The following is a 16,137-nucleotide window of genomic DNA, read 5'->3' as shown; positions in this document are numbered from 1 at the left end:
TGCTCACATTTCCGGTCACCTGAAGGATCTCCACTGGCTCCCCGTCAACAAGAGAATAACGTTCCGTCTCCTCACCCACGCACACAAGGCCCTCTACGACCTAGGACCCGAATGCCTCAACACACGACTGTCCTTCTACACACCAACCCGCCAACTCGATCATCCAATCAATCCCTCGCCGCAATTCCGCGCATCAACAGATCCACCATGGGAGGAAGATCCTTCTCCTACTTAGCGGCCAAAACCTGGAATTCTCTCCCCACTCACCTCAGACTTACACAGAACCACCTGTCCTTCAGAAAGCAACTAAAAACCTGGCTATTCGATAAGTAATGCACCTACCCTCCCTCAAGCGCCTTGAGACCCTCTGGGTGAGTAGTGCGCTATACAAATTCCTGAACTTGAACTTGAACTTGAGACTATCTAACCGCAGATTCCGCACCTTTTAAATATTCCCCAAATGTCAGACTGGATCCGGAAACCTTTCAACAGTGCCTCTGCATGCCAGTAGGTGGTGCTGAGCTGCTACGCAATGACATCCAGGGGCGTAGCTTAGTCCATGAGATTCAGGGAGTGTGAATTGCAAATTTCCCAACTAAAAAACAGTATATGGAAGGGTGGTGGGATGATCAAGGTTTGGGATACACTGTTCCTATGAGGAACATGTTCAATCCTTATTTGCATTAAGTAGCCCTCTGTCTAAGCTCCTTTAAAAATAAAAAATAAATTAAAAAAAACTTTTAGTCAAAAGAGGATGCTGAGAAAAACCAACAAAGGCATAGAAGACCTGACTCAGGGACCCCAGACCCAACTCTGAAGCCAAGAATCTATTTATTGGGGCAGGGGGTGTCACACTCCAAACACTCACCTGAAGCTATGCCCCTGCTGCTGTCATTCCGCTTCAGGAATGACGTGCAGAACCACAGAGTGACGTCAGTAGCTTTTGAGACTATCTGCATCCTCAGACGCAGACCCCCAAAAGCAAATTGGTGTGCAGATTCCTAGACTTGGGATCTTATTAATGGATAGAGTCAAATCACAGAACGGGGAGGATGAGAGGGTTGGGTGAGGAATAGGTAGAGTCTCTACCAGAAAGTGCTTTACCAACAGTAAGGAACTTTCTCTCTGAAGGAGACTTCTCCCCACTGATCCCTCACCTTTTAATAGAAACAAAAACAGTACCTAATTGGATGTGGGCTGTGAATGGACTCAACCAAAAAGTCCTGTAGAACCAAGTGGGCCAAATGCCCTTCTCTTAGGACCGGACTCTCCAGGCTTTGTGAACATATGCAGGGTTGTCCATGTAGCAGCTTGATAGAGCTCTTGTACAGAGACTCCACATACTAACGCAGTGGTAGAAGCTCCTGCCGTGGAGAATTTCTACCATGTTCCCTGAGTCAGTTAGGATTATAAGAATGTAATAATCTAACTGCCCATTCTAGTCTATGGAAAACAGTTAGCCTTGCAATAGTGAAAAACGAAAATGGCTGTAGTACACGATTAGGACATGCTACAAGCATCAGAGCATGTCCTACCTTATACTTACAATGCACCCTGCCGTTGGGCCTACCATAGGGGTGCCTAATATGAAGCAAAGGGAACGTTTAGGGACTAGCAAGTGGGTGCACTTGCATAGTCGACATGGCAGTGCTAGACTGCACACAGGCCTTGCAATGGCAGGCCTGAGACACACTTTACAAGCTGCTCCTGTGGGTGGTACAACCAGTGCTGCAAGCCCACCAGCAGCATTTGATTTACACGCCCTGGGCACACATGGTGCACTGTACTAGGGGCTGACAGGTAAATCAAATAACCCAATCATGGAATCACCAATTAGTAGATCAATTTAACATAGGGAGCATTTGCATTGTGGCACTGAATAGCAGTGGCACAGTGCCCAAAGCATATAACCAGCAAAAACATATCAAAACAGAGGAGGCAATCCGTCAAAATGGAAGGAAGACTCACACCAACGGCGCCAGGTCTAACAGTGGCAATGAATGAGACAGTGTGAATTACAGTGAGAGAGGGGAGAAAGTGATTGCAAGAGGGAGTGAGTATGAGTGAGAGAGGGGAGAAAGTGATTGCAAGAGGGAGTGAGTATGAGTGAGAGAGTGTGAGTGAGGAACAGTGTGTTTGTTTGCATGTTTATGATTCTAGTATGCTGCTGGCCAGGGCATACTCAATGTAATTCTAGGCTATGGCGGCAACCAAGGTAACATGCCACTGCTGCTTGCATATTGGAGATAATTCTTGCCATAAGAAAGGGTGCCTATGGCAAAATGCAGGCCCTCACATACTAGAAGTAATTCGTGGTGTGGCCCCTGTGGAGAAAAGCACCTGTGCAAAATGCTTTCACTGGAACATTGGAGGTAATTCTTGGCAGACGGGATGGCATCCAAGGCAAAATGCAGACCCTGAAATACTGGAAGAAATACTTGACATAAAGCGATACCTATGGCCCAATGCTGATGGTGGCATACCAGAGACAATTATGTGCCTTGAAAATGGAAGCTATGGCATATTGGGGCAGAGGAGGTAGGTTCTGGGAAGCATATCATGATACATTGCTGCCTCTTAAATACTGAAGGTAATGTTTGATACGTGGGCCATTCATAGTATATGGGCTATATCAGTGGCAAGATTCTGCTACTGGAATATTGTATGTAATTATTGGCATAGGGAGTGTCCATAACAATATGCTGGCATTAGCACAATGAAGGTAATTCTTAACATATAAGCAACTCTCAAGGCAAATTTAGAAATACATGGGGTGAATTACTGGCAAGTATTACACCCCATCACTGGCCTAGATCACCACCCACCACTGATATTTGGGAATTAGAGAATAAGGATTTCTACAATAGTAATAGTAGTGATTCTTGTTGTGATAACCCTAATGTTTTGATTAACCTGATAGTGTGCATCCTCTACGTGCTTACAAAAATAAAGGCATTGTCCATGCTGGGCGGCTTGAGGAGAATAATGAAAATTGCACCAATCAAGCACTTGAAAATGAAATTATCCGGCTTTAGGCTATCAAATTGTTGTAGGTTTTAACCTCACACAGAAAAAGGGTAGGTCTGAAAACGCATATTGACATAAGCCATGTTTTTGTATTAACAACTGTGGTTTCATTTTAAACCTGCTTTAAGCACATGAAAGCTTTAGCATTATTGCACATCTACATATATTATAAATGCACTGCCATTTTGTTATTCCATGTTGTATACTGCACATTTCACTCTCAGTATGGTAGCTGCAGTACAAAGCTAGAACTGCAGAAAACAGTGAAGTCAGCCGATTTACCCTACTACTTGCCTTCGGCTCGGGGCCTTTAACGCTGGAGAGGGTCTTAATTAGCCGGTATAGCCCTCTACGGCGGGCTATAAGGCTATGTTCAAGATCTTCTCACATTCGTCTGACAAGACCAGCCTAGTAACTGCTCTTTACCCAACTTAATGGTACTTATTATATCAATGAAAATCCTACATGGATCCAGCCCTCCTCAACTTACAAGCGTCAAAGCCAGTAAGGCATTTGATGTAATTAGCTGCTGACACAGAGATAGGATACTGTAAATACCTTAAGTAAAGATAGTGACATGAAGGATAGTGCAAGTAATGGAAAGAAAGAGCTTAATGAATCCCTTTTATTTAAAAACAAAAAACAATATGGTGTACATTTGAAGGAATATTGTTGAGTTTGGTCAAGATGGAGTTTGTGATGTCCATGTGAGCAGGGATTTTTACCCAAGGGCCTCGTGGCCAACCATGTTAAAGTTTGCTGACAGGTATAGGAGGCAAGGGTCTCCATTGTCATTAATCTATAGGACATTATCGACAACACAGATGTTAGTAGTTTGAGAGCTGCAGTAGGATAAAAATCACTAATAATATTTCTAGGCGGCAGCTGGGGATAAATTTGGTCCTAGAGGTGGACAGTGAGAAACTGCTCCGAAATATTCAGTAAGAAGTGGATGCGAGTGATTAACAGTAGGATGGTTGCCTGACTTGTGGAAGGTTGAAAAGGTGCAGGATATGAAAGAGGAATTGACAGAGTTGATGATGGCTGCAGACAAGCAGGGTATGAAAGTTTCAATAATCAAGAAGTAGATAACGTCAAAGCCACAGATTGTGGCTCTTAGAGAGATGATAATGGTGGCTAATGTTTGGTGGAGCAGGGACTTGAAAGAGTGGGAAGCAACGTGGATGTACTTGAAGTTGGTCAGTATGGGATTATGTGAAGTAAATGGTGTTTAATTGGTTGCATGCCAGAATATAATTTATACAAAAATGTCCAAATTAAATATTGTGTCCTAAACATCATTTAGAAAATTACATCTCACGGGTGATGTTTTCTATTATTAAAAATGGGGCAATATTATTGTAGCCAATATTTAGGGCAGGATGTTTCTGTCAAACTATATTATGGTACCACACTGTCTAATTATGTTGATTGTGTCCACATGATAACAATTAATGTCTAAAGATTGTTGTCATGAGTGGGAGATGTGACTGTGTTGAGTGGTGGTAAGGATTTAAACAGTGCCTGACGCCTTTTCCTGTAATTTCAGTTCACATCTGAATCATATACAATTAGGGATTTACAAGTGATGGGTCTGTAGCAATCCCTTTTGTTCCACTATTTTTTGTTGTGTTCTTCACCCCCTTGTCCCTGAATTTTGCTTCTTGCAGTTACACCATCAACCTGATCTGCATCTGGATGTCCTTGTTTGTCTCTTTGCTCTTCTTTTATGTCAGGGGATGTTTACTGCTTTTCTATTAAATTCTGTCTTAAACTTCATCTTCATTCAAGAGCTACTAAATAGCCAAGGTCACTTACAATTTATGTTTTATTCCTCCTAATTGTAAACCTCTTAAGGAGAGACTTGAAACCTTTCACATGTACAATTGCAGAGTGGCACTAAGGATTATTGGGAGGATTTGTCCTTTCCTCGGGCCATAAGGGAGAAAACTCAACAGGCCTTCGCAGTATTCAATCCTTTATCCTTCTTGAAAGGCCCTGTTGTTGGGGTAATTTTCATTGCCCTTTGTGAGGAAGGAAAGCAAGTCTAGGAAGGTATGTAAGTACTAAGGGGTATGAAGCGCTATACAATTCAAGTGCAAATCAATGTAAATAGAATAATAAGAGATGAGTTGCGGTAATGAGGTCCAGGATTTTATTTTAAAAAAAGAGGAAAGGCCAAATTGCAGAAAACGAGCTTATGTCTGGGATCATTGCACCCAGAACTCAGCACTTTCATATCTTCTTTGTGCTGTGCTCTGTTTCACCTACACACCAAAAAGGCTTGGTAGTGAAAATAAATAAAAAATATATATATAAATACAAACATATATATAAATACAAATATATATATATATATATATATATATATATATATATATATATATATATATATACAGGATTTTTTCTATGTCTATTGAACGATTACTTTTCTGTTGGCACTAGCACTTTAAAAGGAGCACATACGCCCCTGCACGTTGTCATGTGATCAAGGCCTCGTTAGGCTGCAACGCGTCATGGTGGTGTGGTGGAGAGCAAAATAAAATAACTAGCACCAGTACCTGGGTTCGCCTCGTCTTTTCAAAACCTGCGTGACTGCTGGAGACGTCTTTGTGCCTAAAATATTTTCGGGATTGCTTCCCCGGATTTGGCGAACCCCTCCACGATTTGGGCTCTTTGGTGAGAAGCAGCGATTCCGGCTGGGATCCCCTTTTTCTACTTCGTGAGGAGTGACCGGAGTGCCCCGGGAGTGTGGAAGTTCTGAACGAAGAGCGGTGAAGTGTGTCGGAGCAGTTCCGGGTCGGAGGTCGGCATTCGTTGACCCAGGACACGAGCTGCACCGCTAGTACCTGCCATTCTAAGGAGCTCCAGAGCAAGTCCTGTGTGGAGTGTGTTTGTTTTTCCGTTACAGATTCTGTTCAAATAACGGAAATACATAGTTTCAATTTCAACGCTCACAACTTAAACGCCATGTCTGTCGACACGTTACAGGGACGAGTCGAGAAGCAAAAAGTATGTTTACAGATTCCCCGGCCGGGGATAGAGCAGCTACTGTGTCTACAGCCCCCTCGCAAGAAACGCAAGGTAATGCAAAGGATTTGTTCAAAGCTTTAGAGAGGGCAAGCAAAGCTGAGCAGTCTAAGTGGTGGGAGCATTGTTCATTGACTGGGTATTTGGAGGTCGGCAGGGTTACGCGTGGCTTAAGGATTATGCTCGCTCCATCATACGAGAACCCCGACCCAAGTATGCTGGCTGATTGGGCAGAATGTAATTTGGAGTCCTCTAGGAAGCTCATGACAATACTCATAAAATATGCTGAAACTGACAGGGCCAAACTACTTGTGGAAATTGACAGATTAAATGATGAAATTGAGAAACTACCAAGTTCGCCCCTGATGGCAAAGTACCGTGATGACATGTTTGTCCGTTTAAAGAGGGAAGAGGATGTGATCAAACGACGTAAGGCATACAAATTTAAAAGGGACCGCCTTGACTATGAGCACGGCCAAATTTTCACGTTTGCCAAAAAATAAGATCGCCTAAAAACAACACATGCAACCCCAATCACTAACCCGCCACCCACAAGACAAACATCACAGGTGGCAGGAATTGAAGCCTCATCTATTTCGGAAGGCAGCTCTAACATCGATAGCGAATCCGATAGTGAGCTTGCACGAACACAGAGGGCGGGGTTTCGCACATTCACCTCTGCACAAGAGCTAGAGGTAGTACAGCGGGATCGCAAACAGACCCTCCGCTCAGGTGCACATGGTGCAAACACAAGCAAAATGCCAACACAAAGCGGGCAGCAAGGAGGCATTGTAACAAACAGTGGAGGGGCAACGAACAAGGTAAAAAAAGCCACGCAAGCAATGGAACCGCAGATAAGTCAGAGTTCTGATGAATCACAAACAGTTGTCAACCTCACAGATGTCCCGCTGACACCTAACGAAACCTCCATACTTGCCTTAGGTCTGTCATACAGTGCCAAATCCAATTTTGATTATGCGGGAACGAAAATCGATTATACAAATAAACTCAAACTGCGCAAATACCAGTGCCTGCATAAACCTTTGCAACAGATTACAGAGGCTGCGCAAAGCACCCAATCCATTACCCCCACTGCAGAGGACTCTACAATGCTTCAGGAGCTCTTGGATATGGGAAATTAATCTGTTTTACCTTTATCCAGCCCGGGCCCGGGCACGAGCATGTCTAATACAGCAACCACCTTCAAACCTAAGTCAAAATTCTGTCCACTAATGATTAAAGACAATGTGGACTCATTTCATGACAAAGTCTCTAAAGTACTAAGGGCACTTTTCCTTAAACACAGCACCTTCTCTAAAAAACATCACTATCGGTATTTTGAGTACCACCAACTCATCAAAAAATTGCAAAGGAATACGAACATAATCATTCGGCAATCCGATAAAGGAGGAAATGTTGTATTGTGGCCAATGAAAATGTACATGGAAGTAGCTTTAGGACAACTCAATGATCGGGCATGCTATAGACGGACTGATGTCAACCAAGTTCAGCAAGCTAAGAGCGATATCTACTCTAAATTGATGGCTTGGAGAAGTACTGGTATTATCACTATGGACGAATTTAAGTTCATGAAGAAGGAAAATCCGGTAACACCAGTAATCTACTTCATACCGAAGATCCACAAAAACAGGCCGATGTCGCCGGGCCGACCCATCATTTCGGCGTGCAACAGTATACTTGAAAATGTGAGCAAATATGTTAACTTTTTCTTACAAGAATTTGTCAGGTCCTTACCATCTTTTGTACTCGACACAGGAGATTTCTTGAGTAAGATAAAAGATGTAGAGTGGAAACAGAGTTATTTGTTAATCTCACTCGATGTTACTTCTTTGTATACCAGCATCTTTCACAAGGATGGGCTTAGAGCAGTACAACACTTTTCAACTCAAGACCAGCCGATTTATTTGAACATACACGCATGATCATTGCCATGATTACCTTATGTCTTGATAACAACTTTTTATTGTTTGGGAAGCAACTATTCCAGCAGACGAGGGGTGTGGCGATGGGGGCCTGCTTCTCTCTCAGTTATGCCTGTTTGCACATGGGATACTTGGAGGAGCAGGTCCTCACGCCTAAATTCAGGGAAATCATGAATACCAAAATTATACGGTGGTTACGGTACATCGATGACCTCTTTGTAATTTGGGATGGGTGCAAAAATGAAGCACTTGAGTTTATTGAAAAACTGAATGAGAACAATCTTAACCTTCAGTTTACCGCTCAGATCAGTGACACGTTAGTCAGTTTCCTAAATGTGGAGGTTTTCCCCAGAGGGGGGAAACTTGAAACTAAATTATACCGCCAACCAACTGCGGGTAACAGTGTCCTCCACTCAGCTAGTCATCACCCTGCCCACCTTATAAGGAGCATCCCTTATGGGGAAATGCTCCAGATCAGGAGGATCTGTAGCGCTGACGTAGATTGCAAGGAGGCTCAACTAGCCTGTAAGAACAGAATCCTGCAAAGGGGGTACTCAAAGGAAATTATAGATAAAGCGATAAGCAGAGCAAACTCCCTCGACAGGACATCCCTGTTGCCCAATAGCACCCAAAGTAGGAATGTTACATCCACTGCTGCTAACAATGAAACCCGCCTAATTCTAACTTTCAATAATCAACATTTGGTTATTCGCAACATAGTCAAACGCAACTGGACACTTATCTCTAGTGACCCAGTATTAGGTGGTTTGGTCAGTAGCTCCCCTAGCATAGCTTATAAAAGAGCTAGAACTATGGGTAACTGTTTAGTGACTAGCAGCCCTGAGATCAGGACCACGGGCTCGTGGTTGGACTCTAGTAAGGGCTTTCTCAAGTGTTCTTCCTGCAAGGCTTGCAGAAATGGAGTAAGCAGAAAGGAATACTCTACTCCATTCAGTAATAAACCCACGCCAATTAAATGCCAACTGACGTGCCGCACCGAGTACGCGGTGTATGTGCTGGAGTGTCCCTGTGGTCTGCGCTACGTTGGTAGCACAAGACCACACGTTTACAAACGCATCCTCCAGCACCTACGGGCCATTTCCAACGGCGACACTGCGTACCCGGTAGCTAGGCACTTTGAGGAGGTCCATGGTAAAAACTCCTCACAATTGAGATATTTTGTCATTGACACAGTACCACCACAGAGAAGGGGAGGTGATCGTGAGCTACTGTTGCGGAGATTAGAGACCAGGCACATAATCCTATTAGACACCAAGACCCCTAACGGTCTCAATGCTGGGGAGGACTGCCACACTTATTTAGGAACATAGTTCACAACATCAACTAATTAATTATACAAATGTAAACATAAGAGCTATCTCGACTATTTTTCTTATTGTTAAAAAGTATTGTTTTTATAACACTTTCCTAATTCACTGTTCTTTAGGTAGCACCATTTCTTTATTTATTCTGCCAATATTTATTGCCGATTTTGCATGTATGCCAACTGTTGCTCAATGTGTACTGTCACCTTCCTTACCCACTTGGGTATGATGTCTAAACAAATGGTAGCGACTATTATGTACATTCATTTGTGGGCCTGTATATTTTAACCCATACGTAGGGCTAATGTATGAATTTTCTATGCACAGATGACCCGATCAGTGGCAGTTTTCCTCATAACATCTTAGAAAAACTATCAAGTACACACATAGGACCATGGTTTTAACTGTATTGTAGTGTAATAACATCAGATTTTAATATAAATCCAATATGTGATTGATATATATATATACTAATTCAATTTTGATTGTTTACATCATGTAATTGCTGCTATATTTATATGTGTATTTATAATTATATTTATAATTATGGTTCAAAATAGTTTTACCTGTCAATAAATACCTAGGTCCATATTATATTGTATTATACATAGTTTATAAACCATGAACATACTTAGTTGGTTTTGACTTGCATACCTGCATTTATGCAGTAACTTGGTTAGACAAGATTTTTTCTATGTCTATTGAACGATTACTTTTCTGTTGGCACTAGCACTTTAAAAGGAGCACATACGCCCCTGCACGTTGTCATGTGATCAAGGCCTCGTTAGGCTGAAACGCGTAATGGTGGTGTGGTGGAGAGCAAAATAACATACCTAGCACCAGTACCTGGGTTTGCCTCGTCTTTTCAAAACCTGCGTGACTGCTGGAGATGTCTTTGTGCCATATATATATATATATATATATATATATTTTCCCAACACGATCCTTTCAAGCATGAGAGCGCTCAACAGTGTGTGCTCGGCCCAAGGGCTGGATCAAAGCCCGAATTTCAATTTAGAACACAAGGAGGGCGGCACAACCGGATACTTTTTAAGAAGCCTTTATTAGCACTTCACAACACTCCACCGACGCGTTTCAGCCTCACGGCCTTTCTCACGGTCAGTAAATCCTTTTTTACTTTTCATTTATATACTGCCCCATTTTAGCCTCAATGTGGCATTATGGGATACGTAGTTTATGAAACAAACATTAAAAGAAAACAGTTATAACAGACAAAGGACTGGTGTGTTCAACGTGTTCAAGTATAGTACTGTGCGTCCAAAGTTAGTTTCACTTAGGGCGTATGTATCAAGTCTTTTCTACTAGTAAGTCATTAATACCAAGTATTGGGTATCCAGATATATGGTCTCAAAACCTGCTTTGGGGTTTTTCCCTCTAATGCTTGGCGTGGGTCAAATGTAAAACCAACAAAACAAGCCCTGGCGTTGCCAATAGGTCTCGCAGTAGGAAAGTTGGAGCTATTGGTTTTGTAAATGACATTTTATATTTATATACCGTTATTGGCATTGTCAATAACAATATATAAATATAAAATGTCATTTACAAAACCAATAGCTCCAACTTTCCAAATGCGAAACCTATTGGCAACGCCAGTGCTTGTTTTCTTTGCTTAACGACTTCAGTCTGCCCTCCACCACGTCTTTAAGAGAAGCAGCCAACCGTCAATGGAAAACGTGTGGGGACGGAGAGAGAGAACTCTATATATTTTTTTTAGTACCTGGGTCAAATATACAGCACTTCTATTTACAGGTCCTGGCTCAATCTTGAGACTAGGCTGGGAAGCTCTTATTTGCAGAGAGGGGAGACTGCTCCCGCTGCTGCAGGCATTTCGAGGAGGTAGGCAGGGTCACTGCGGGCTATTTTTTTATTCACGGTGGGTAGCATGGGGGGCTTTACTGTTGCACAATTGATGGCCTGAGTCACCTACGTGGCCTGTTAGTGACACTGGTGCATGAGGCATTGGCAGTCCTCCCTCGAGCCTCGGGCCATGCTGAGCTGGAGTCGCTGTTGTGGGGGGAGGGGCACTGCAATGCCGGTGTGGGCTTCCTTCAATGCTGGGGCGGCAGGGCAACTTGTCTTTCATCCGCAGTTCACCCAGTCAATGCCGTTTGGTGGTGTCGCTTCAAACAGGGGCTGCAGCAGCCTTCTTTTTATTGCAGGCCATGCCTTTCCTTGTGGGCGCTTCTCCTCGTAGCTGCAGGGTAGATGCGCGATGTCAGCAGATGGTGAGTGGAAGTCGCTCTGTAATGGGGGTGTGCATAGCGGCGTCAGTCCAGTCTATGTGCTTAATTTTTTACTTTCAGGGAACTGCGCTGTTCTTCTCACCTCTCTGTGATGCCTGTCCACACTCCCCTCTCGCAGGGGGGGACTGGTGCAGCTTGTCCTTTGGTGGGTGCCATCTTTTCTCCCAAGCAGGCACCTTATAGGTGGGAGTGGGGGGCTTATTCAATATTGTTGCGGCACACCTCAAACATCGAGAGTGCCCTCTGTCGCTGCTGCACTCTCCCTGTCTGGATTCTCTTGCTGCCGGACCGGTTAGCACTACTGCTTCAGGGGCCTTATCGGTGGATGCAGTTGGGTTTGTTGGGTGGCCGTGCCCTGTCAGCCTCGGTTGCCATCAAGTTGCCAGCAGATGTTGCTGTTGGTGGTTGTTGATGTACAACGAAGCCACAGTTGTGGCTTATTTAGCTTAAGCAGCTGACAGGCACTGATAAAGATAGACAACGAGAGCTTAAGAGAGAAGGTTTAGAGGGAAGGTGGGCAGAAAGCCTGCATTCTTACTTTTAACAAGAGCGGCTGGGAAACTGAAAGTACGGCCGGCCAGCCATGAATAATTAGGGGAGGAGAAGCCGCAGAGTACACGCCAACCAGTCCAGGGCAGGGTAAAGGGGATGTTGCTTTTCCACAAAAGGCTTCCTGTTTACCCAAGCATTTAAGCCAGGCAACCTCCTCTTCGTCGCTGAATGCTGCCATTGTTTCAGCATATAAATGCATAGTTCACTGCTTCTTCCATGCTCGAGGTCACTGCTTTTATTCACAATATCCTTTCGCCCACAAGATCCATTGGAAGCAACGGGTACGAGCAAATTTGGAACGTCTGTTTACCCCTGCAAGTTTCTATAAGCAGGCAACAGCAAGGTCAGCTGGCCTCGAGAAAACTAGACACAATCTGGTCAGTCCTTTGGCTGTAACCTGATCCGTGAAGAAGGCGCCAGACCCGGGCTTAGTCTTATCGGAAATGTGTTATTTTTTTGAATTTTTTTTTTTAGAATAGGAAATGCTCAATTATTTTGTTAAGATAGAAGGAGCGAGCGAAATATACAAATTGCAATCTCCCAATCAAAAAGGCCAAACATTATTACACCGTGGCAACATGGACTATAGAAGGTTCTCACCGCCGGCAGGAGGCAGCCTGTTTGCATTGAAGGAGTTTGCGCGTGGGTGTGAAATCATCCGTGTGAGGTTAACCTTTCAGACGTATATTTTCACTCACATTAGGAAGGAGTTCTACTGCATAACTTTGCATTTTACAACAAATCGCACTCCATTAAAGCAAAGTTTGTCAAAGAACGTCAATGCAGTAAGCAGTAAAACATATAACGCAATTCCATCTTTCCACGTACATACACGTTAGCCAGCAGTGAGGATGCACACGTAATTGCACCATAAATACATCGTATCTCCCTCTAGGACCTATTTGTGGTTTTGTTTTGTGCAGTCAAGTCTCGCGGGGCGAGGGGGATTCAATGGCTTTACAGAGACTCCGTCACAATACGGGTAACATTAACATGCAGCACTGGTGCAGGCAGGAATATCACTGCATGCAATATTTTCTGCATAACACAAACACTGGAGTGAAAAGTATATAAAATACTATGAATTGTAGCACAGCGTTCGACAGAGCACAATATTCAGTATGCCCAGCGAAATAGTAGTGCAGTTCAAATCGCCCAAGCAAGAGATGTTTCCGGAGAGGTTTTTAGATCATGTTTTAAAGGCCTTCTGAGAAGCGCATATCTGGAGTAAGGAGGAGGGGAAACTTCAAAAATGTTTGGGCGAGCACTGAGAAAAATTGTACCGCGTTGCTGTGACTCTTCAAACATGGCGTTTACTGTTTAGTCTCGGAGCGCCAGAAAAGAGTTTTTCCCGAGATGCTGGTGTACTCAGGAGATCCACTGAGCAATAGTTGATGCACCAAGCAGACCATTTAGTAGATGTACCTTGCTTCAAAAAGGTGCCCATAGAATGTGTCCGGACTAATAAACAGCTGTGACGATGCCCTTTAAGTACCATCGAGTAGGGATGTGTCGTATTTTGAGATTTTATCACTGACAGAAGCTCAAGTTAGACACGTTAAAGTTCTTAGCCATGTGATTAATGTGGCTATGGAGCTTACGCTTCTTGTCCAGGACTAAAAAAACATGCATTTAGTGTATTTGCTGACACCAGGCATACAATAACAAGAGAAAAACATGGTCCGTTCCTAACAGTGAAGACGCAACCGCTAATGAAGCAAAAATCAGCCTTCTAGTGAAGATTGTTATCTTTAGGTTTACCACATCTGTGGAATACACATTACCTAAATTAAGAGAAGCAGCAAAATGTTAAAGTTAGAAAAAAAATGCAGATCACTGCTAAAGCCCGCAAGGCAAGCTGCATGCACGTTTAAATCAAGCAACTCAAAACCCCACGGCCTGGGGGAAGCTGGCTGGGGAGGGGGAGGAGAAATCCAAGTAAGGCTGTGCGCGGGGAGAGAGAGGGGTGGTGCTGGAGCTGGGGAACAGATGGCCGTGAAAGTTTATGGCCCAAAAGCGCGTGCCTGTGGCCACGTGAACTCGAAGAAAACCGCACAAAAAAACCAGTGGTTTCACGAGTATTTTGAGCACTTGAATTCTCGCCATTTCCCATTCCTTCGGAATGGAAAAGGCGAGACCTAAAAAGTATCAGACCCAGGTTTTCAATTATTTGGTGACATTTCTATTTAGAACTTTTGGCAATATCAATTTAGCCCTTAAAGAAATTCATTAGTCCTGCTGGCTCACATTGTGTCTTGAGTTCAGCTCTACAGTAAACACATCACAAGAAAATGAATTATGTGGAAAGTGTTTACTTGCTTGGAGAATTAATACCAGTTTTCAAAGGTGGAATGTTTTGACAGCACAGGAACAATAAGCAGTGTGGCAAACGTTATTCTTGGCACTACGCGACAGGCAGAGGCCCATCTAATTGATGTATGTGCCAATGTGACTCGGGAAGTACCTAACCTAGACATTGCCATAATCTAATCTCTCAATTTTGGACACCGGATGCCTTGGGGCAATTCATAAAGTATGATATGAAGTCAGTCTCCCTCTTAGATAAAGGAACGTCAGATAATATGTTCTAAGGGCATGTGGTACAATAGGAGGGAGTGACAATCTCAGGGTGGTCTTAGGTTGGTGAACTGGATTCAATACTGGCTAAGAGACAGTCAAATAAACTGGACTATATGATTCAGTGGAGTGGAAGTAAAGATCCATGTCCAACTTCCTCTTCATCTGAGTCTCAATGATGCTCTTACACCCAAAGCTAGTATTGGGTACCATTTAAGCCAAAGAGAAGCTGTCATTCTTATCCTTGACTGCTGTCAAAGGAAAAAACACACAACAGATCATTTTATCTACCCACCAGTCTAGTGCAATATATCTTCAGTCAGTTCCAAGCTACAAACTCAAAGCAGTGACAGTAAATCCTCAGTAATACGTAGTTGTCCTGAAAACTACTTAACAAGGGAGCTATTTAACTACTCACTTTCTTTTTTTGATTCAAACATCTAAATAATCACTCGCCAGCATTTTGTTTTAGTTGATGACTTGTATAATTCAATTACCTTGTTGACAGCTTTTTCAGAAAATGTAATCTCATCTAGAAACGCAACCATGTCTCCTGGAAGCAGCCGGTCGAAGTACTTCGCACAGATATCGTATGCTTGTGACCAGTCAGGCCCTGACTGAGGGGTCTTCTTAAGCAGCTGTGGATCCCCGTTCCAGAAGAGTTTCTGTAGCCAGGTGGCATGCACGGAGCTGGGAGTGAGCATTCGCCCATCCCTCTCTGGGATTTTAGTGGCAAGCTTGGAAATGGAAAGCACATTCTGGCTCGTAAGGACTGGCTCCAGCGCCACAAGAGGACTCACGTTTTCATCTGTTAGTTTTTTATAATTCAGTCCTAAAGGAAGAAATAATTATACAACGTCAATAGAACAGTAAACGCATCATTGTAGGGAGCATACTTAGAATTCTTCTATCATTTGACGACTTTTCATGCAACTATTTTAGTAAGTGCAAATATATATATACATATATATATATTCAAAGACAAAATGTTACCCTCGTGAGGATGCCGCTTTCAACAGGGTTACCGCACTCAGCGCCGTAGGTAGCAGTTGGGTGAGCAGGCTCGCCGACGAGCTGAGCTCGTCATCAGCATTGAAGGGGTTAATGTCAGATTCCTCAGTGTTCCAGAGGTCCAAGTCGTTAATGTCAGCATTCATGCCCAGGGTATTTTACTATCAGAAGGTTGTCCTTATTTGTGGGTGTGATATGAGACAACGTGGTGAAAGAATGAAAATGGTTTTGGAGAAGTTTCTAGGATTTGGGTTGACAATCAAGAAACAAAAAGGCAAATTTATTTGTAAAGAGATTATTTGAGACACTGTGTTATGTAAGAAGGCATTGAGCCGAAAAAAGAATTAGCTGAAGCTATAGTGAACATGTCTTTGCCTGAGAACAAAGAGGAACTGTGTCCCTTGTTAG

The 16,137-nt window shown here is 43.3% G+C and overlaps 1 protein-coding gene across 1 annotated transcript in view; it reads right to left on the bottom strand.

The window, feature by feature from the left end:
- LOC147707147 (NBAS subunit of NRZ tethering complex-like) overlaps positions 1-15,875 on the bottom strand; it is a 782,701-nt gene extending 766,826 nt beyond the window's left edge. The window contains exons 1-2 of the mRNA XM_086925629.1: positions 15,749-15,875; positions 15,216-15,550 (exon numbers count right to left, since the gene is read on the bottom strand). Coding sequence (XP_086781755.1) covers positions 15,216-15,550; positions 15,749-15,875 — 462 coding nt within the window. The remainder of the gene's footprint in view (positions 1-15,215; positions 15,551-15,748) is intronic.
- Positions 15,876-16,137: the final 262 nt, after the last annotated feature.

The sequence above is a fragment of the Lissotriton vulgaris genome, chromosome 6, assembly GCF_964263255.1.
Source record: "Lissotriton vulgaris chromosome 6, aLisVul1.2, whole genome shotgun sequence".
Classification (NCBI taxonomy): domain Eukaryota; kingdom Metazoa; phylum Chordata; class Amphibia; order Caudata; family Salamandridae; genus Lissotriton; species Lissotriton vulgaris.
The sequence above is the reverse complement of the archived record's forward strand: the minus strand, read 5'-3'. Positions and strand labels throughout refer to the sequence as shown.